This window comes from Lithobates pipiens, unplaced genomic scaffold, assembly GCF_037356315.1.
Source record: "Lithobates pipiens isolate NorthernLeopardFrog02 unplaced genomic scaffold, aLitPip1_a1.2 Scaffold_23, whole genome shotgun sequence".
Taxonomy (NCBI): Eukaryota; Metazoa; Chordata; class Amphibia; order Anura; family Ranidae; genus Lithobates; species Lithobates pipiens.
In genome coordinates this window covers 186,614,473-186,638,342 of record NW_027507785.1, presented here as the reverse complement: position 1 = coordinate 186,638,342, position 23,870 = coordinate 186,614,473, and the positions used below count along the sequence as shown (strand labels likewise).

At 43.6% G+C, this 23,870-nt stretch overlaps 1 protein-coding gene across 2 annotated transcripts in view; it reads left to right on the top strand.

The window, feature by feature from the left end:
* The window catches only part of KCNT2 (potassium sodium-activated channel subfamily T member 2), a 1,477,061-nt gene that overhangs the window by 1,211,004 nt on the left and 242,187 nt on the right, over nt 1-23,870 (top strand). The window contains exon 26 of one of the 2 annotated variants that reach the window (XM_077452682.1): nt 12,224-12,244. The exons of the other annotated variant lie outside the window; for it this stretch is intronic. Within the exon in view, the coding sequence (XP_077308808.1) occupies nt 12,224-12,244 (21 nt within the window). The remainder of the gene's footprint in view (nt 1-12,223; nt 12,245-23,870) is intronic. 2 annotated transcript variants of the gene reach the window in all.

Genomic DNA, 23,870 nt, shown 5'->3' with positions numbered 1-23,870 from the left:
TTGGAGGCAATAAGTGGACCGAAACACTACCTCACCGGTTATCCAGTTTATTTGGGGATTATGGGCTTGTAACCATGGCATTCCCAAAATGATTGGGAAGAGTGGTGAAGAAATGACATCCAAGCAGATTAATTCTTGGTGACCGGATAGAATGTTGGCGAGCAGTGGTTGAGTCTCATGGGTAATGGGACCTGATCTGATGTTGGATCCATCTGCTACCGTATAGAAAGTTGGCGTTGCTTGAGTGCCAATGGAATGTTGTGTTGCAGAACGAGAGTATGGTCAATGAAGCAACTACAGGCGCCCGAATCAATTATAGCTTGGACCTGGAGTGTTCCTCCTGGAAGCTGTAAGGAAAAGGGAACAGCTATATGAATTGATTTCGTCAGAGGTAATGCATTGGATACAAGAGGTGAGTCTTTGAACTTACGAATTTTATTTGGACATGTATTCGCATAGTGACCAGCTTCCCCACAGTAGAGGCAACGGTTGTTCTGGCGCCGGCGTAGCTTCTCCTCAGAAGACAATGGTGAGCGAAGTAATCCTAGTTGCATTGGCTCTGGAGCTTCGGAGATGGGAGCAGGTGTGGAGGTAGGAGGATAATTAGGAACCTTGGGTAACATCCAAGTGGGGCGAAACTGACCAACTCTTTCGGCTCTCCGTTCCCTAAGACGGCGGTCAATTTGGATTGACACCTGTATGAGGTCTTCCAAAGAACTGGGGACTTCGATGCGGGCTAATTCGTCCTTTAATGGTTCGGACAGTCCAATGCGGAATTGGTAACGTAGGGCGGCGTCGTTCCATTGAGTGTCAGAACTCCACCGCCTAAAGTCCGTCACGTAATCCTCTACAGGTCTGCGACCCTGTCGCAGAGCATGGAGACTGGCCTCAGCAGTGGTGGCACGCTGAGGATCGTCGTATAATTTAGCCATCTCATTCAGAAAAGAGTCCGTAGTGTCAAGTAGAGGGCTGGCCTGTTCCAAGAGGCGATGGGCCCAGGTCTGAGGTTCCCCCAGAAGCAAGGAGACGATGAACCCAACTTTTGTACTTTCCAAGGAGAAGGTGCGAGGCTGTAGCAGGAAGTATAATTGACATGCATTACGAAAAGCACGGAATTTGCTGTGATCTCCGGAAAACCGCTCTGGGGTAGGAACTCGAGGCTCCGGGAATGGCACCACTATTGCAGGCATGGATGCTGGAGTTGCCGGACCGGCGGACCGAGATGCTGTAGCCCCTTGGGAGGCGGTAGTGTTTGGAGTTAATGACTCCACCCTCCGCTCGAGTTGATGGTAACCGTCTTGCAGGCCTTGAACTGCTTGGGTAAGGGCAGAGATCTGTTGGCACAAAGTTTCCAGAGGTGAGGCCCCCCTGTCTGACTCCATGTGTGGCTGGATCGTACTGTCACGTACCTTACAGCGGAGTCAGACTGCTGAGGGTGGCCTCTCGCACGGTTCCGGTCACCACGCCCCTGAAGATGGGAACAGGGAGCGTGAGGACACGAAAGGGTGCAGGTGCCTGCAGATGGAAGTAGAAGGCCTTGGAGATGCTGGGTCCTCACGGTAGAAGAGGTGTAGACTGGTTACGTAGGTAGGCACCAGAAGATCAGCAGGTGTGCAGGGAGCACTACGTGTCTGGAACAGGCAGGATCGGCAACTGGCAGGCAATGCGGTACAATAACAAGAGACAGGTGCGTAATCAGGAACACGCAAGGGGTCTGGTAACGTGCAAGCAAACGAGGTACAGAATCAGGAGACAAGCCAAAGTCGAAAGTTCAAGCCGGGGTCAGAGGTAGTCCAGGAGATAGCAACACAGGGAATCCATGAGTGGGTATCAGGAACGGATCACAGGAACAAGGATCACAGGAGCAAGATCACAGGAGCAAGGTCACAGGAGCAAGGTCTCAGGAGCAAGGTCTCAGGAGCAATGATCAGGTCTTGCAGGAACAGCTGAAGACGATCCAGCACTGGTGTCAGGCCAGGACCCTGTTTATATAGAGGGAAGTGAGCCAGGATTGGTGAAAGTGGCCGTCCGTGCGTGAAGACGTACATCCGTTCAGTTTGCGCGGGTGTTTTCACGTGTTCGGATTGGCGTACATCCACGTGTTCGGTTTAGCATACGTCCGTTCGTCCTGGAATTCGTACGCCTCTGACGGAGACACCGCGCATGGCGCCTGGAACGAACGGGAACTGCTGCTATACGGGGACGGGCATACGTACGGTGAGTTCCCTGACAACAGAACACCCACTGCTTCAGACGCCAACACACTACACAAGGCCGCCGCGCTGGCGGCCTTATATAGTGTGGGGCGTGCACTACACAGCCTGAGCTATGATTGGCCACCGGCATCCTGCCTGTGGCCAATCATGGCTCTCCTCGCTGCTGGCGCTGCGATTGGCCAAGCATGCGGGGTCACAGTGCATGCTTGGCCAATCATGAGCCAGCAATGCACTGCGCCATCGCAGTGCATTGTGGGCCGTGAGCGCCACACGAATTTGGCACGAACGGACCAAAATGTTCGGACTTCGCCGAACGGACGAACAGCCAATGTTCGAGTCGAACGTACGTTCGACTCGAACACGAAGCTCATCCCTAGTCCTGAATTAGCGTTTCCCACAATCCTGCATACTGTAGCAACCTTCCTCCCACTTGCAGGAGTGGGGGCGTCCCTTCACAAGCATTAGCTGATTGTTTTGGCCCTGGCCCTGTTATTTATCTTTGGCAGCAGCTCCCTGGCCGTTGGAACTGCCTAGGGCCTGAAAAACCTGAGGAATTAGCACGTGGCACCTTAAAAGAGGGTCATGTAGCTACCTTTTTCACAGGAAGGAGGGAATTCTTTCCTCCAGATATCTTTTGGGTGCACTTATCAAGATCATCCCTTCAGTCTATTGGGCCATCTAGCTTGATCCTTCAAGGCTTGACAGGCCCCAATTGCTGCTACTGTGGGTTAAATAGCGGACCCTGCCAGGGTGAAGGATGCCTTTAACAAGGCTTCCAGATTCTTATCTGCAGGATCCTTAAATATTTGTGTATTTTCCACTGGACAAGTTAAGGTCTTGCTCAGCGAGGAAACTTATTGCAGCCACATCCGGTATACTCCATTTCTTCATAGGATATAACAAAAAATCTCCATGGAGACACAAATATCCTGTAAGGCCGCGTACACACGCGGGGACTGTTCGCTCAACTTTGTCCGTCAAACAGTTTCAGCGGACAGTCCGCTCAAAATTAGCATGGACGGACTTGCCCACACACGACGAACGAACAGTCCGCTGAAACTGTGCGCGATGACGTGAACGGCACGTACGACGGGACTAGAAAACGACGTCCTATACACTGCAATGCAACCTTCGGCGTGTAAATTCTTTCTGAGCATGCGCGAGACTTAGTTTGACGAACAAGCCCCCACACGGGCGGACTGTCCGCTCAAACCAAGTTTCAGCGGACAGTTTTTCGGAATTTCCGAAAAACTTTGTTCGTCAGACTGTCCGCTGAAACTGTCTGCTGAAAGCCCACACACGAGCGGACTGTCCGCCGAAACACTGTTCAGCGGACAAAGTTGAGCGAACAGTCCCCGCGTGTGTACGCGGCCTTAGGGTGCTCCCAGCTGGAATATACCATCTGCTTCAAGAGTGGGTGAAAGAGAAATACCTGTGTAACCTGCTGTGGTTTCAAAGAACCAGGGAGGAACATGGTGTTTCAGGGACCTCTACTGGAGGTAACCTAAAAGCTATATGCACCATCTGTACAAAGAATGGATGAGAAGCTTTTGTGATTTAGAGGCTGATATAATCTAAACCTCTTCAGGCTCTGGATCATTTGAGGGAGATTCCTCTGTCTGGATATCAATTGCCTGACTGGCCATTACCTCTTCTACCTTGTCAACCCAGTCTTGCTTCAATATAGGAGGAATAGGGCAAGGGGACCTGTCACGCTTCCTGTCACTTTGTGTGACAGAAGCAGTCATTCTGGAAATCTTGCCCTCTAAACCAGCTAAAGCTGATGCCAGGTCCTCTTTAGTAATAAACTCTGAAGCAGAAGTATTGGTAGCAGGCACAACACTGGATAAACACAGCAGCTCAGATTGCCCTCTACAGGGGCCACTGATGGAACACACGTGCCCTTTTCTGCTGCGCCCCCCCCCCCCAGGTCATTGGCTTTGTGACACAAATACGCAAGTTCCTCAGTACCTCAATTCCCCCTTGGAAGAATCTCATACAATGAACTGTTCTTACAGCTACTGCAACATAATTTAGGCTGTGTCCGTCATCACAATAGGACTCACGTGTCACCCAGGACAGACTGCTCTGTGTCTCCTCCACCAGCCAGCAATGAACTGTGCTTTTTAGCCTTTAAAAAAGCTTCCCTTGGCCGTCAGGGCCACATGCATGAGCCTGTGCTCACCCCAATGGAGGAGAACACACAGAGCAGTACACCTATGCCCTCTAGTGGGAAAAAAAAGCATTTCATGCAAAACTTTTTTTTTTTTTAAAAGCTTCCCTTGGCTTGTGCAGCTCTGGGAAGAGAAACACAGAGCAGCAACCCCATGCCCTCTGGCAGACAAAGCAAGCATAACAAGGAAAACTTTAAAAAAAAAAACAAGTCAGCCTAGATACAACTGTTTCAGGGGAATAAATAATAATTGGACCCTGGTTTTTTCGCAGGGGCACTTACCACTCCTGCCGCAGGACAATAGCCTAAGCCAGAAGTCCAGCCTTCACCCATCGCAGCGGGTTCTGTCACACAGACCTTGAAGGACTGGGTACCCCTTTAGCATGAGGATCCACTCCCTTGGACCGTACAGCACCCTGCAGGAATGTCTTAGCGGTGTCCAGGATTCCACTACACAGGGTCCAGCACCCAAAGGTTGCATTACAAGCAAAACCTAATCGTTGATCCTTTAATCTTCTTTAGGAGGCCCAGGTACCATTTATCTTAGCATAGTAGCTTTTTGAAAAATGGATCCGATCTAGAAATGCTGTCCCTTGATTTTTAGGAACCTGTGTGGGATTACAGCATGAAAACTCACAGAGCTCAACAAATGACCATCCACCATTTTAGACGCTGGTGTAAAAACGGTATTACTTCCTGTATGTGAGGGGTTATATAGGGGATGACTTCCTGTTTTTGGTTATTCTACCAGTGTCCATTCACCTATAGGTGGCGCATAACCCAGGTAGTAATGTATATGGCTGCTCTGTGTCCCGTGATGTACGAGAAAGAAAAAACTTTGATAAGACAGCGGAAAGACTACAGACTGAAAAGACAGGCATTTGCAATGTATTTATAATGTGTTTAGTCTGTGTTATTCATATATTTTCATGCATTTACTGAGCTATACATTCACAATAACTAAATATAGACAAAAAATATAGAGGATTAGCAGTAAGGAGCTATCTGACTTCAAAATGACCTTATCACGTACAATAACCCTAAGTGAATTAAAAAAATTATCACGTTAAGCAAAGATTGTTGTTGAAGAGAAACAGAATGTGAGAAGATGTGAGTGATAATTACAGTGAGGGAGTGCTAAGAAATAACTAAAAGAAAAAAAAGGGGAGAAAGTTGCCTACACACTATTTCTCTAACAGGTTTAAAATATCCATAAGGCCCATGTTTGTTATCACACCACAGACATAAAAGCTGTAAAAAAGACTAAATTAGCAAGCTACTCTACTGCAAAGAAAACACCCACAGTAAATCGCTATTCACAAGAGAAAATAAGAAAAATCTAAGTCGTCATTAAAGCTGAATAAACTTATTATTATGAGGTGAGGATTACATCTACACAGGTTGCAGTTGATGCATTTTTCCAATGTGTTTTGTGGTGTGTTTTGCATTTTTTAACATGTTCATAATGATTTTGATAAAGTTGCATCAACGTAGTCGAGGAACCTTTATGTGTCCAAAGTCACATGTTAGGGATAGGGTTAAGGGATAGTGTTAAATATTGGGGACTCGGGTTAGGCTTAATTAGGGTTAGGGATAAGGGCTAGGGTTAGGGTTAAATGTTAGGGTTAAGACTAGGGTTAGGGTTAGGGTGAGTTATATTTAGGGTTAGAGTTAGGGTTAAGGGTAATCATTAGGGTTAGGGTTTGAGTTAGAAAGCAGTAATTAGTAGAGTTGAGATTAGGGTAAGCAATAATTGTTAGTGTTAGCATTTTAACACTAAAAATTATCACTAACCCTAACAATTACCACTAAATCTAACCCTATTTCTAACCCTAGCCCTTAACCCTAACATGTATACCTAACCCTAGCCTGTAACCCTAACCCTAGTCCTTAACTCTAACATTTAACTCTAACCCTTAACCCAAACTAACATTTAATCCTAACCCTTGCCCTTAATCCTAATCAGCCATTAATCCTAAGGATGGGTGAACAGGTCGGTCCGAGCATTAGTTCAGGCCAAACATTTGCCTGTTTGGCCATTCGCTGAACACCCTGCAATGCACTGAGCGCTACACAGTGCATTCTGCACCCAATCAGGGTTGTTAACCACTTTAATACAGGGCACTTTCGCCCCCTTCCTTCCCAGACCAATGTTCAGCTTTCAGCGCTCTCGCACTTTCAATGACTATTGCGCAGTCATGCTACGCTGTACCCACATTAATTTTTTATCATTTTGTACGCACAAATAGAGCTTTATTTTGCTGGTATTTATTTGCGACTCCGTTTTTTTATTTTTTGCAATATAAGCGAAAAAAGAGCAGAAATTTGGAAAAAAAACTATATTTTCTTCTTTCTATTTTAAAAGAAATCCAATAAAATGTAATTTTGTCCAAAAATTTAAGCCCAAATGTTTTTGGTAAAAAAAAAATCCATAAAGTGTATAATAATTGGTTTGTGTGATCACGGACATATGTACGCAAATGATCATGTACAGATGTGTGCAGGTGATCACGGACATATGTGTGCAGATAATCATTGGGACATGTGATCTTAGTGGGACATATGTGGGGGACATGTGTTTTTATTATTTGGGGACATGTGTGTTTTGGGGACATGTGTGTTTTGGGGACATTGTGTGGGGACATGTGTGTTTACATGTGTGTTTACATGTGTGTTTACACTAGACTGGCGATCAGTGAGTAAAAAGCTGTAAAAAAACAGTTCATACTCACTGATCACCAGCCGGCTGCAGCGATCTGCTCTCCTATCCTCAGCGACAACTTTTGTGTGAGGAGAGGAGAGACGATTGCCTAGCAACCGGCTGTTTGTTTACCTCACATGACGGCTGTGATTGGACACGGCCACCTTGTGATCAGGAGGGCCAATCACTGAGCCCTCCTGCCAATCTGAGATGCGCCGTGTCCGGGTGACATGAGCGCATCGGGATGACGCCGCTGCACAGGCACACACGTGATCCCCCTCCTTCCGAAGGACGTACCTGAACATCCAGTCAGAAGGAGAGAACTCCCTCCCGGCCAATGTACATATACAGCCGGGAGGGAGCTAGTTAAAGAGGAAGTAAACCCTGATGGGTTTACTTCCTCTTTTTTTCCCTGCAAAGGTAAAGCATAATGGACTACTATGCATCGCATAGTAGCTCATTATGTGTCACTTACCTGACACAGGAGCCAGCGAAGTCGCCGCTGTCCCCTGTAGTCCGCCGCATCCATGTTGCTTGTGGCGTCTCGCAGCTCCGACGAATCACAGCGGCGCAACCGTGATGACGTCACTCCCGCGCATGCGCACGGGAGTCGCGCCTCGCAGCTCCGCCGCTGTCATACGGCGAAGCCGCGATGACGTCACTCCTGCGCATGCGCACGGGAGTCGACAAATTTGGCAAATCCATTCTTGGATTTGCCGCATTTAGTGCGCCTGCGCGCCGCTGTCTACGGCGCATGCGCCGTAGACAGCGGTGCCCATTTTCGGGCAAATATCTCCTAAACCATATAGGTTTAGGAGATATTGCTTGGACCTACAGGTAAGCCTTAATCTAGGCTTACCTATAGGTCCAAGTTGTTTGGAAGGGTTTACTTCCTCTTTAAGGAGAGGGGCCGAAGTCCTTAACAACCAATGAGTCAACAGCTGTCAATAGGTTTCCCCACTGACAGCTGAACATTAAAAAAAAGGCATTGGGTCCCCCCAGTTCATACTAGACCCTTCAGATCTGGTATAGATTTGGAGGGGAACCTCATGGCAGCATATAAAAAAAAACTGAGAGCCCCCCCAATATCCATACCAAACTCTTATCTGGGCATGCATCCTGGCAGGTCAGGAAAGGGGGGATGAGTAAGCACCCCCCTACTGAACTATACCAAGCCACATGCCCTCAACATGGGGGGGTGCCTTGGGGCAGGGGGGCTCTACCCCCACCGCCTCAAAGCACCTTGTCCCCATGTTGATGGAGACAAGGGACTCATCATCACAACTGTGGCCGGTAGTTGTGGGGGTCTGTGGGCAGGGGGCTTATTGGAATATGGAAGCCCCCTTTAACAAGAGGGCCCCCAGATCCCAGCCTCCTCCTATGTGAATGAGCATTGGGTACATAGTACCCCTACCCATTCACCTAAAAGTGTCAAAAAGTAATAAACACAAGTTTTTGACAATTCCTTTATTAAAAAAGAATGTCCCTCAATGTAAATCCATCATCAATCATGCCGTCTGCCGATCCCCAAAAAAAAAATGCTACCGCCTTTTGGGAGGCCACCTATCGAATGCCTGCTCTGCCATTTATTATACAGATAAGGGGCCATTTGGCCATGTCACCCAGTGGCACTGCCCCTTATGACATCACATGTCCAGTATGCACCAGTCCGATACATCAGAAAGGGGGGTGGTGCCACCAGGTGACTATATAAGAAATGTCAAAGCACAGAGCTGGCCTTCAGCAGGGGGCCTCTCAGGAGGCAGAAGAATTTTTGGTCAGCGTCAATTTTTGGTGGCATGATTGACAATGGATTTACATCGAGGGATGTTTATTACTTTTGACACTTTTAACAATGTACCCAATAATCAATCACATGGGGTGTGGGGATCTGCCCAAAGCACCCACCCCACATGTTGAGGGCATGTGGCCTGGTATTGTTCAGGGAGGGACGCTCTCTCACCCCCCTGTCCTGACCTGCCAAGCTGCATGCCGGGATAATAGTCTTGTATGGATTTTGGGGGGACCCCACACCATTTAAAAAAAAATTTTACGTGGTTCCCCTCCAAATCGATACCAGTCCCAAACGGTCTGGACTGGGGGGGCACGCCGTTTTTTCTTCATTTTTTAAATATCAAGGCCGCCAATAGCCACCGTGAGTCATTTTAAATGGGATTTGACTTGTTTCTTTAGAAATGTAATTTTTGCTGCAGTATTGTTGTGACCAGTGTCCTGAAACTTGCATTTTTGGTGTGGCTTCATTGAAGTTTATTACACGCAAAATGCAATCTGCTGTGGGAAAAAAAATCCCAGATCCTTTCCAAAAAATGCACTGGCTCAAAATGCACAGATGTGAACTAGATCCATAGGAAACCATGTTAAAAACCATGTTACATGAACTGTAGTGCATTTCTGCAAAACAAACTAAAAAACACATAGGTGTGAACCAAGGGTGAAGGAATTGCTTTACATGCCTAAGGATTTGTATGTTTGTCCACGCAGTCCTAAGATCTACAAAGCTCTAATACAATCTCCTTTAGATTTACCAAATTGATATAATAGGAGGAAACACCTATCTAGCCAATCACTCTATATCCAGTGAGGCAGGCCCTTGCACTACATAATTGATGGCAGATCTAAAGGAGATGGTACAATCAGATTGTACAGTGTATGGCCCCCTTTATACACCTAAAATTATTAGTTGTATTTTCAGTGCCATTAATTTTTAACAACACACCAAACACAGAAGCAAACACACATTTCACCATGTGAAAAAACGAGTGGCAAATGCTGCACAGTAAAAAACCCACAACCCACAAAACACAAACTTGTCCCATTAATCACAAATAGCACAGCCCATTTAAATCAACAGGCTGCCCTATGTGTATCATAGGAAAAACGAGCCACAAAATGTGCACTCCCACTATGCTGGATGTGAATGGGGCCTGAAAGTAAAATTTGTGCAATAACACAAAAACAATGGGGCTCCATTCACATTTCTGCGTTTCCTTGCATTTCAAAAATGCACTGCACCAAAAATCACAGTAAGAAAACGCACCAAGCCCAGCTTTAAAAATAAGTTCTGAAGCTTCCTCGGGGCGATTGCTGTGTGTAGGGCAGCCCATTCAGGTGGATGAGCTGCCCTATTTGTGATGAGTAAAAATGGTTCAAAATGCCTCCCCACCTTGCTGAAAGAAAAAGAGTTGTGAACAGGGCTTGACAGCTGAGTGTCCACTCCCTCCTATGAACTTGTATAAAGATGGCCATACACTATGCAGTCTGATTGTATATTGTGTATTTAGTGAGAAGGGTAATCACTGATTGATTGAATTTAATTTAAAAACATGCAGCTAGGGGTTGGAGGGTTGATGATGCACGCTAATGAGGTCAGCTGGTCAACTCCTTCCTGTCTCATGACCTAAAGTCTGTAAGAAATTAAGACAGAAGCAATAGATATGTTTGGAAACATGGATGGAGGACAGTAAAGTAAGTGTCTTTAGATTTTATGTAAAGCTTTGATATTTTTGCAAAAAAAAGTACATGAATGCTATACTGGTACATAAGGGAGCTGGAATTTAGAAAAAAAAGGTGAACTTATCCTTTAAATAGGGCACCTCCTGTGTTGAGAACCAGCAAAGGGGTGTGTGGACTGACAGCTGAGCAGCTAGGAGTCTGAGAAAACTCATTAATGCTCAGCTGATGGGAGAAGCTAAGAAGGCTGCCTAACACCTTAGAATACACCAGATCGTATGCAATATTTGTGTCTGCCTTGAGATAATTGTGTCCAGCCAGATACATTTTGGTAAATCTCCCTATGGAAGTGGCCAGTGAAATTGCAAGCTGTTATATCTGTTTCACAACCCTAGGAAAGTAACAAAAAACTGAGCTGATAAATTACTTCAAAGTATACAATATAAGCAGCAAAATCTCCTGTGAGATATATACAGAGTAAACCAAGCATAGGAAATATATAGGACTGTGCTAATCAATCAAAAAAAAGTGCTCTTTTTAGATTTTGGACTTTACAATGAGGATTGGTTTTGGCTCATAATATGGCTGACCGAGACTTAGATTGAGGCCTGATTATCTGAGTGTTGTATGATAGGTAATGATCCAGATTGAGGCTTGGCTATTTGTGCAATGTATAAAGTGTGATGACTCAGCACGCCGCCCGTGCTCCTGGACGACGTAACCTATGACAAAACGCGTATGGCGGAGCGAAGTGCTGCCGTCACCAATCCCACACGTGTCCAAGAAGGACGGGTTCTATTTTGTTTGTGTGCCAGCTGACACACTAAAACCAAAGGTGCATTTTATCTGTGGATGCTGTAAGTGCATTATTTTTTGATTTTAATACATTTTATAAGGATTTTACACCACGTGGAGAATTTTGTTTTTTTGGAGATATTCTCACTTATAACATGGTGCCAAGGGGTGATCCTGTCTGGGAGAATAACTGGATCTGGAGAAAGGCCTTTTCTGGGCTAATGCTACAAGTGCAAACAATCCCTTGTAATGAGGGGTCAACAGGAGATGTAAACAAGCTTTTCAGCTGTTGGTGGAGGCACTGATGTTCATATCACTATAAGGTGGTGGATGGTGAAGAGTTACACCAGGAATTCTATTCAATTTACTATCACATCACTTGTGGACTGTTACAATTATTTCCACGTTTATTTTGATAGATTAGCACAATCTTATATATTTTTTATTTTTTCACAACCCTGTTTTACATCCATCAAAACAGGGTCTCATTCTGGTCAGCGATTAGCCTCTGTGCGATCTTTAACTCTGCATTATTCCTTTTCCCAAATATTAAATTAAAATTATTCTCTTCTACAATGAGATTTTTAGAGTGGCTGTAAAAAAAGAACTGAGGTTTGTGGATTTGTTTTACTCAAAAAACTAGTTCCAAAGAAACACAATAGCAAGAAGGTAAACTTTGCACTTTTGTATACAGATTTATAGTGAGAGAAATACTTGTTTTAGGGTATTTGTATTCCCTTACGTACATTCAGCCACCCTATGTCTCTTTTTTGTATGTTTGTGCTATATAAAATGTACCCTTTGTTCTTGTCTTACCTAATGTTGTTAAACAAGTTCTCTGTATCTGTTTTCTTTTTCCCATGTCAGTCTCGAGAAACCGCATCTCAAGTAAGTTTGTCCTCATTATCCCGGTGTTGTGTTTTTCTATAGTTTTTCTAATGCCATGAAGTGATAAAAATATGTCAGTATACATTGCTCAAATTAATGCATTTTACTGTTTAATGACTTGAGAATAAATCTTGGATATGTGTGTGGTCAATAGTTTTCTCTCCATAACTATTACGCTATAGGATCTTTGACAAATGATATCACCTATTGCTTTTCAAAGGTCACAAGCAGCTTGGCAGGATAATAAAAGTGGTCATAGAACCAAAAACGTTCAACAAATAGTTGAATGTCAGGAGACAAACTAAACCCCTAGACCTTCAAAACAACTTAAGTCCTTTTGATTGCCGTATGGATATACAGGCTTGTATGCTGCAAGAATACAACATTTGTTTATGCTAATATTAGTTCTTATCAGTTCTATCCGGGTAATAGAAACGTATTGCATGAAACTTTTCAACCTGGCCTAGCAACTTCTAGGTTTGTCAGATTTTTCATGCAAGTTGATTTTAGGGCACTCATTTATTTTGGGTATAGTGTGACGATAAAGGTAGATTATCTCTAGGGCATGAAATATCGAAAACCTTGATTAGTGTTGTCGCGTACATACAACCTGTTTTGCCATGAGAATAAACTCTGACGGAGTTCCACTGAAACTGACTTGTCTACACATGATCACAACAAAGTCCGATCGTTTAGAACGCGGTGATGTACAACACGTACGACGGGACTAGAAAAAGGAAGTTAAATAGCCAGTAGCCAATAGCTGCCCTTGCATCGTTTTTGGTCCGTCGGTACAGCATTCAGATGAACAGTTTTCCCGATAGGAATTGATTCCGTCGGGAAGATTTAAAACATGTTCTATTTCTAGGTCCGTCAGAATGAAGCCCACACACGATCAGAATATCCGATTAAATTATTCCATCTTTTTCTGCCGCAAAGTCTGACCGTGTGTACACGGCATTAGGGTCACCAAAGTAAATGTGATTCAGTGAAATATCATTCAGTGGTCAAAAATGTGATTCAGTTGTCAAAAATGTGATTCAGTGGTTTCACAAACTGAAACTACTATTTAATAAAAAATATTTGTTTCAATATGTTTTTATATACATTTTTAATATTCAAAGGAAACTCAACCATTCATCCATGTATCCATGCTTTATCTTGTTGAGAAATCACTTTAACCTCTTAACCACTTTCTGAGTACGGGGATACCACATATGGTCGACTTTTTGGAAGCCTAGCCGCATACGGGGCCCCGAAAGCTAAGCACCGCCTTCAGGATTTCTAAGGGCATACATTTGTAATTTCACTCCTCACTACCTATCACAGTTTTGAAGGCCATAAAATGCCAAGATGGCACAAAACCCCCACAAATGACCCCATTTTAGAAAGTAGACACCCCAAGCTATTTGCTGAGAGGCATGTTGAGTCCATGGAATATTTTATATTTGGCACAAGTTGCGGGAAAATTACAAACTTTTATTTATTTTTATTTTTTTCACAAAGTTGTCACTAAATGATATATTGCTCACACATGCTATGGGCATATGTGAAATGACACCCCAAAATACATTTTGCTGCTTCTCCTGAGTACGGGGATACCACATGTGTGGGATTTTTTGGGAGCCTAGCCGTGTACGGGGCCCCGAAAGCCAAGAACCGCCTTCAGGCTTTCTAAGGGCGTAAATTTTTGACTTCACTCCTCACTACCTATTACAGTTTTGAAGGCCATAAAATGCCAAGATGGTACAAAACCCCCACAAATGACCCCATTTTAGAAAGTAGACACCCCAAGCTATTTGCTGAGAGGCATGTTGAGTCCATGGAATATTTTATATTTGGCACAAGTTGCGGGAAAATTACAAACTTTTATTTATTTATTTTTTATTTTTTCACAAAGTTGTCACTAAATGATATATTGCTCACACATGCCATGGGCATATGTGAAATGACACCCCAAAATAAATTCTGCTGCTTCTCCTGAGTACGGGGATACCACATATGTGGGACTTTTTGGGAGCCTAGCCGCGTACGGGGCCCCGAAAACCAAGCACCGCCTTCAGGCTTTCTAAGGGCGTACATTTTTTACTTCACTCCTCACTACCTATTACAGTTTTGAAGGCCATAAAATGCCAAGATGGCACAAACCCCCCCCCAAATGACCCCATTTTTGAAAGTAGACACCCCGAAATTTAGGGGTACACTAGTGAGACTCACAGGTAAAAAAGCACCTAGGCTGTCAGCGACTGTATCAAAACGCTACAAGAAAAACTGTTAGCGATCGCAGGGATCAGGCCTGACTCTGCAAACGCTGCAGTTATGTGTGTTGTGTTTTATAAGTGACAGTGATCGATCGATACTGCACTTGGGTGGGCTGGTCTGGGCTTGGCGGAGGGGCTTAACGCAGGTGCTAGCAGGTATCTGGGCTGATCCCGCTAACAATGCGTTTTGGGAAACCTAAACTGCTGGCGACGCAAATATAGATCTGATCAGATACTATATTACTAAGGGAGGTGTATGCTTTGTGCGTGGGTGTTAGCGGTACTGGCACTAACCTGACGCTACCTGGGGCGACGCAGACCTTATCTGACCCTCAAACTTATATCACCAGCCGGGTGATCAGGGGGTTAAACCTTTATTAGGTAATAAATGGCGGGTGCCCTGAAACTATAAAAAAATAACTAACCAACCAGCGTCACCTGTAACAGTTATATGGTGATCACTGGTGAAAGGGTTAACTAGGGGGCAATCAGGGGGCTTTATGCGGTAGTATATGGGGGTCCCTGGCGCTATAAAAAGCTGCGGCGAACCTAAATACCTACCTGCCTAACTAGCGTCACCTGTGACACTAATACAGCGATCAGAAAAACGATCGCTTATTAGGCTGGGTTCACACTGGAGCGATGCGGGAATGCCACGAATCCGCGGCAGGTTCCCGCATCGCATGCCTCCCGGCGGCAGTTCACACTGCCCTATGCGAACTGCTGGGAGTGTCAGTGAAATGTTAATGACACCCCCAGATCAGTTTGCATATCGCAGTGCGATCTGCAAACTCGGATCGCATGGTGTGAACATCCATGCGATCCGATTCTGCTGCAGACCAAAAAAAGGGTCCCGTGCGAGTTTGCGGCGGGTGTGGCGGGTGCGACGCAAATTCAGCCATACTATCTGTATGGCTGAACTCGAATCGCACAGAGATCGGATGTGATTTGCACTGCAGTGCGGTGCGAATCACATCCGTTCCCATAAACCGCTGCAATGTGAACCCAGCCTTAGTGACACTGGCGACGGGGGGTGATCACGGGGTTAAACCTTTATTGGGGGTTAGGGGGGGTACCTTAGAACTAAAGGGGGCTAACCCTAACTGCCCTAACAGTTATTACAGTCACAAATGACACCAATGCAAAAAAAATAAAAAATAAAAAAAAAATACCAATTGCATTTTTTTTGTCACTGTGACTGGGGGGGCAGGGGTGATTGGGGGGTGATCGGGGGGTGAAGGGGGGGGTGAGAGTGTGCCTGGCATGTTCTACCCGCGGGAAGGCAGGGACGTACAGGTACGCCCATATGCCTGCCCGTGCCATTCTGTCGACGTACATCGTCGTGAGGCGGTCGGCAAGTGGTTAAGGACCGCCTCACGCCGATATACGTCAGCAGAAGGGCACAATCACGTACAGGTACGTTGCCCTTTAAGAGCCCAGCCGTGGGTCACGTGCGGCGCACTCGTGACCCAGTCATGAGCTCTGTGGCTGCGAGACCAGTGGATCCGATCACCGCCGGTGTCCTGCGATCGGGTCATAGAGCTGAAGAACAGGGAGAGGTAAGTGTAAACAAACCTCTCCCCGTGCTTCCTAGTGAGCCTGTCACTGATAGTCTGTTCCCTGTCATAGGGAAAGATGATCAGTGACATCACACGCCAAGCCACGCCCCCTACAATTAAAAAAACACACATTAGGTCCCACTTAACCCCTACACTGCCCCCTGGTGTTAACCCCTTCACTGCCAGTGAAATTTTTTACAGTAATCAATGCATTTTTAATCGCACTGATCGCTGTATTAATGCCAGTGGTCTCAAAAATGTGTCAAAATTGTCTGACATGTCCGCCATAATGTCGCCGTCACAATAAAAATCACTGATCGACGTCATTACTAGTAAAAAAATATATTAATAAAAATGCCATAAAACTATCCCCTATTTTGGAGACGCTATAACTTTTGCGCACACCAATCAATAAACGCTTATTGCGTTTTTTTTTTTACCAAAAAGAATACGTATCAGCCTAAACTGAGGAAAAAAATGTTTTTTTATATATTTTTGGGGAATATTTTTTATAGCAAAAAGTTAAAAATATTGCATTTTTTTTCAAAATTGTCGCTCTATTTTTGTTTATAGCGCAAAAAATAAAAAACGCAGGGGTGATCAAATACCACCAAAAGAAAGCTCTATTTGTGGGATAAAAAGGATGCCAGTTTTGTTTGGAAGCCATGTCGCATGACCACACAATTGTCAGTTAAAGGGACGCAGTGCCGAATCGCCAAAAGAAGCCTGGCCCTTTAGCTGCAAAATGGTCTGTGGCTTAAGTGGTTAAAAAACACCCCCCCTAGCATTTCTAGCCACAGCCAATTTGAGTAAGGTCAGATGATTGATATAGCATTTGTTTCCTGTAATTCATCTGCCCCTGGCTCAGTCATGCAGACAAGAGGGTGTGCCAAGCTGAGAAAGCCCCTCCTCTTTTCCTTTAGCAAAAAGTAAAAAAAAAACGCCCATGAAGACTTCTGGGACATATGAGGTAATGTTTGCCTATATCAGAAACCAGGAAACAACTAAAGCAATGTAAAACAGTTTAAAACAAGTAGATATACTATACCATACCTTCCTATTTATTTACAAATGTTATCAGCATAAAGATTAAAAATAGTTAGGGCTGACTGAGAGTGTTTAGTTCCATTTAAAAAAATCATGGAATGCTACACAGTTAATGTATAAATGATAATAAAATGAGTACACAAAAATAATGGTCTTGAAAAGCAATTTATTAAAGGGATTACCTCATAGAGCAATTACAAATACCCAATATAGTTTACCCCACAATAGGCCTAGCTTTTGCAGCTCAGGCCTATTTAAATAGCCACAAAATGGAAAGCAATCCCATTAATTTCTAAGATGAATACCCATCCCCTAATAAAACTATGCTAAATGCAAAAAAAGATAAAAGAAAAAAAAATGTTATTTAAAGTAACTCTGCATTTTTAATATTTCACATTAAGCAAGAATTAGAAAGATGAACCATATCATCCTTTCAAAAAACTCTCTTAAAAGACTCCACATGGTGATAAGATAGACCGCGTAAAGCTTGTGTGCACCATATGCAGTTGAAAGCATTTTTAAATGCATATACAATAAAAGTTTATGTATTTATTTTATTGAGCCTAGTTTACAGCATTGTGTTACTTTAAGATGCATTTAGAAAAAGTACAGCATGCTGCATTTTTTGCCTTGATACCAATATTGATATTGATATACCATGCACAGCAATTGCACCATAAATGCATTAAAAGTAGATAAATGATACTCAGTATTGCACTTGCACTTTTTTCAGACGTTTGTCACACACCACATACTAGCATATATTCAACAGCCCAGCGCCAATATGTATTCTCATAAATGCATTATAAATGAATGTAAATGCACATGCAGAGCTGCACACTAAACACACAGATTGCAGTGTAAACAATCCCTGAACAATTTCATTTAAACATACGATTCCATTTACGTTCTTTTGTCAACATATGAAAGGTAACCACATTGATCCCATAACAACCTAAGAATCTCAGAGAAGAATACAGTCAAGTGTGTAAATGTTGTTATTGACATCATTCCCAACTGCATATATTATCGAAACATTCAATGATGGCCAAATAGTAGATACATTTATTATGTGACCCTTTACTTTTTTCCAAGAAAGCCCACAATCCCCTTCCAAGAAACCTTCTGTTCTGTATTAGTGTCATTTGCAACGTCAGTGTCAGTTAGTGATCCTCCCAGATAGTTAGCACCAGATTGTCCGCCACCCTATCACAGTCCTACTATAAGTCACTGATCACCGCCATTACAGTATAGTGTCTTTGGCTGCCTAAATCTCAGTATATAAAATAGTTTGTAGATGCTATAATTTTCCCACAAACCAATTAATATACACTTCTTGGGATTTTTTCACCAAAGGCATGTAGCAAAATAGATTTTGGCTTACATTTATGAGGATATTTATTTTAACCACTTTAGCCTCGGACCAATTTTCAGCCTAAGGACCAGAGGTCTTTTTACAATTTCGCACTGCACTGCTTTAACTGGTAATTGCGCGGTCATGCAATGCTGTACCCAAACGAAATTTGCATCCTTTTCTTCCCACAAATAGAGCTTTCTTTTGATGGTATTTGATTGCCTCTGTGATTTTTATTTTTTGCGACATAAACCGAACATTTTGAGAAAAAAATATATTTTGTACTTTTTGTTATAAGAAAAATCGAATAAACTAAATTTTAGTCATACATTTAGGGCAAAATTTATTCAGCCACATGTCTTTAGTAAAAAAAATGTCAATAAGCGTATATTTATTCATTTGCGAAAAAGTTATAGCGTCTACAAACTAGAGTACATTTTCTGTAATTTACACAGCTTTCAATTTATGACTGCCTATCTCATTTCTTGAGGTGCTAAAATGGCAGGGCAGTACAACCCCCCCCCCCCAAATGACCCCATTTTGGAAAGTAGACACCCCAAGGAAATTGCTGACACATGCCATAGTTATATGTGGAATTGTACCCCAAAATATATTCTGCTGCTTCTCCTGAGTACGGGAATACCACATATGTGGGACTTTTTGGGAGTCTAGCCGCGTACGGCACCCCGAAATCCAATCACTGCCTCCAGGATTTCGAAGGGTGCAAATTTTTGATTCACTCCTCACTACATATCACAGTTTCGAAGGCCATAAAATGCCAAAATAACACAAAACCCCCCAAATGACCCCATTTTGGAAAGTAGACACCCCAAGGAAATTGCTGAGGGGCATGTTGAGCCCATTGAATATTTTTTTTTTGTCCCAAGTGATTGAATAATGACACAAAAAAAAAAAGTTTACAAAAAGTTGTTACTAAATGATATATTGCTCACACATGCCATAGTTATATGTGGAATTGCACCCCAAAATATATTCTGCTGCTTCTCCTAAGTACAGGGATATCACATATGTGGGAATTTTTGGGAGTCTAGCTGCGTACGGCACCCCGAAAACCAATCACTGCCTTCAGGGTTTCTAAGGGTGCAAATTTTTGATTTCACTCCTCACTACCTATCACAGTTTCGAATGCCATAAAATGCCAATATAGCACAAAATCCCCCCAAATGACCCCATTTTGGAAAGTAGACACCCCAAGCTATTTACTGAGAGGCATGTTGAGTCCATGAAATATTTTATATTTTGCCACAAGTTGCAGGAATATTACAATATTTTTTTTTTTTGCACAAAGTTGTCACTAAATGATATATTGCTCACACATGCTATGGGCATAAGTGAAATTACACCCCAAAATAAATTCTGCTGCTTCTCCCAAGTACGGGGATACCACATGTGGGGGACTTTTTGGGAGCCTAGCCATGTACGGGACCCCGAAAACCAAGCACTGCCTTCCGGATTTAAATATAAAACGCTACCAAAAAAACTGTTAGCGATCGCAGGGATCAGGCCTGACTCTGCGATCGCTGTAGTTATGTGTTTAGTGTTTTGTAAGTGACAGTGATCGATCGATACTGCACTTGGGTGGGCTGGGCGGAGGGGCAAAACGCAGGTGCTAGCAGGTATCTGGGCTGATCCCGCTAAAAATGCATTTTTTTTGGAATCCTAAACTGCTGGGGACGCTAGTATAGATCTGATCAGATCAGATATTGATCTGTTCAGATTCTATACCACTACGAGAGGTGTATCCTTTGCGCGTGGGTGTTAGCGGTACTGGCACTAACCTAGCGCTGGCTGGGGTGACGCAGACTCTGACCCTAAAACATTGATATCACCAGCCGGGTGATCAGGAGGTTAAACCTTTATTGGGTAATAAATGGTGGGTGCCCTGATGCTATAAAAAGCAAACTAACTAACCAGTCACCCGTAACACTTATACGGTGATCACTGGTGAAAGGGTTAACTAGGGGCAATCAGGGGGTTCACATTTTTATTAGGTAGTATGTGGGGGTCCCTGGCGCTATATAAAAATCTGACGGGGAACCTAAATAACTAACTGGCTAACCAGCGTCACCAGTGACACTTATACGGTGATCGCTGGTGAAAAGGTTAACTAGGGGCAATCAGGGGTTTAAAACCATTATTGGGTAGTATATCGGGGTAACTAGCGCTATAAAAACCTGGCGGTGAACCTAAAAACATAACTAGCTACCTAGCGACACTAATGCAGCGATCAGAAAAATGATCCCTTAGTGACACTGGCAAAATGGGGTGAAAGGGTTAACTAGGGGCAATCAGGGGGTTAAAACCATTATTGGGTAGTATATCGGGGTACCTAGCGCTATAAAAACCTGGCGGTGAACCTAAAAAAAAACTAGCTACTTAGCGTCACCAGTGACACTAATGCAGCGATCAGAAAAACGATCGCTTTAGTGACACTGGCAAAAGGGGGTGAAATGGTTAACTAGGGGCAATCAGGGGGTTAAACCCATTATTGGGTAGTATATCGGGGTACCTAGCGCTATAAAAACCTGGCGGTGAACCTAAAAAAATAACTAGCTACCTAGCGATACTAGCGACGCTAATGCAGCGATCAGAAAAATGATCGCTTAGTGACACTGGCAAAAGGGGGTGAAAGGGTTAATTAGGGGCAATCAGGGGGTTAAAATCATTATTGGGTAGTATATTGGGGTACCTAGCGCTATAAAAACCTGGAGGTGAACCTAAAAAAATAACTAGCTACTTAGCGGCACCAGTGACACTAATGCAGCGATCAGAAAAACGATTGCTTAGTGACACTGGCAAAAGGGGGTGAAAGGGTTAACTTTAGGGGCAATCAGGGGGTTAAACCTTTATTGGGGGGTGGTAGGGGGCTACCCTGGACCTAACACAAACTACCCTGACACTTTTTACTTTTACAACTGACACTGAATGCAGTGATCAGTAAATAAATGATCACTGCAATCAGTGACACTGTGACTGGGAGGGGGGGATCGGGGGGTGATCGGGGGGTGGTCGGGGGGGGGGGGGGGTTGTGTGCCTATGTGTGCCTACATGTCAGTGTAGTGTTTGGTGCACTTACTTTTAGTCTTCTCCTCGTAGTTCGGTCAAAAAGACCACCCCGAGGAGAATGACATCACTTCCTCCCTGCCTGTGTATACAATGCACAGTGGGAGGAAGCTTCTCATTCGCCAGGAGCGATCGAGAGAGGATGGCCAGAAACCAACGGCCATCCCCTCATCCCGGATCGCTCCTGAAGCGAAACGGACCACCGCATCCAGCGGGAGGGGGTCCGATCGGACCCCCCACCCGCTGGAAGGCAAGCACGTACATGTACGTGCTTGTGCCTGTACATGCCATTGTGATGATGTACAATGGCATGCGGCGGTCGTTAAGTGGTTAATTGTATATATTTTATAACAGAAAGTCGAAAATATTGTTCTTTTTTCAAAATGTTTGTTTTTGCATTTATATCATAAAAAATAAAAACCCAGCGGTGATCAAATACCACCAAAAAAGCTCCATTTGTGTGAAAAAAAAGGATATACATTTAATTTGCCTACAGTGTTGCATTACTACACAATTACCAGTTAAATGAACACAGTGCATAATAGAAAAATAAGCCCTAATCATTAGGGTAAAAAACCTCTCAGAAGTCAAGTGATTAAGCTAATCGTATCCAAAACCATGCATACAACAATGTTGTACTGAAGCCTAGTCACAGGAGGAACATCCATTTGAAATAACAGTGAACCTGGTGTCAGAGACCTAGAGTGGAGGTACTTGGAAAGAATCCACAGGATCCAAAGACAGTAAAAAAAGCAATAAACCCTTACATTGCTAGTCGGGTTTTGATTTTCCTAGCAATACAGTGAATCATTCAGCCTCGTGGCTGACAATGGACACAAACATAATGTAGGCCATATATTTGCTTGCAGATCACCTAACCAGAATGCACCAAAGTGAACCAATAAAATGGACTAACAAAAGAAGCAGAGGTTAATTGCAAGAGAAACAAACTATTAAAACAAACAAACAAAAGAAAAAACTACATAGCCGAATAAATAGATCATCCTGAATCAGAAGAAAAGTTCTTCCAAATCTTTTCAAAATCTGTTAAATTTTACAGAGGTTGACAGCCACTAAACATTAGAAAAAAACAAACTCCTCCTAAGTATATGAACAGAAGATGTGCTAAGGCCAATATGCAAAAGGCAAAAATAAAAGAAGCTGGCATCAATTGATGGTATCAATAATAAAATAAAAGTCTAACCCGTGTGCAGCACAAAATTGTCATCACCTGTTCTAAAGCCTCGTACACATGACTGGATTGTTAGCCAACAAAATTGTGGACATTAGTGCAAAGGGCATTGGCCCAAACTTGTCTTGCATACACATGGCACACAATTGTTGGCCAACAATCACGAATGTAGTAATGTACTACATGGTTTTGCAGCTCTTTAGCACCACCCTTTGGAGTCCTTCTACTAATTTTGTTGTAGTAGAAGTTTGGTGAGTGTTGATTCACGCTTTTCATTTCACGCTTTTCATTTCACACTTTTCAGTTCGTATCTGAACAGCCGTTCGTCAACCAGACATGTTTCGGAATCGGAGAAGATAACGTGTTATTTATTATTTATTATTGGCCTTGGAGTTATTGCTTTGACATTATCTTTTTGGTTGAATAATGATTTGATATGGCATATTCTATATTTTTGGATGCATAGAATGCACTTTTTGGTTAAGTTCTATTGGCAGAGAGCAAGTCTAATTTTATTTGTTTTCTTTTTTTAATGCACAATAAAAAAATTGTGGAGAATAATACTTGGCTATGTGTGTTAGTTCAAATTACATTTCCTGTCGCATCATGGCAGCATACACTCTGGGTTGTGACTCCGGCCCCACAACCTGATAGGACCACATAGCTATAAGATGAAGATACGCCCCCCGCCCCGGTATTCTCTTATTTTTCCTCACCTGTTGGGACCGCACGGATCATCACCCTCTTACCGCTTCGCCCCAGCCAGGTTCTAGCCTCTCCTGGGTGGAAGTCCTTACCGGTACAGCCTCTAAAGGAAGCTAAATGGAAGGAACCTCACTCTGGTGATCTCAGGGGTCTGAATACTTTTTCTCTGCAAACAGAGCATTGCCTCTATAGCCGTTGAAAGTAAGCCTTAAACAGGCTGAAGGCATATAATAAAAAGATTGGTCTTTAAGCCTTAAACAGGCTTAGTACCTGCGGTGGTCTCCGGTTTCCTCTTCCTCCCTGGTGTCACTCTGTCTGCAACCTGACAGCAGACTCTCTGCCTTCAGTATCTCTTGTCACCTTAGGTTGTCTGGTGCCTTTACCCCAGTGTTGCCTTTCTGCCATATTTTACTTCCTTTTCCTT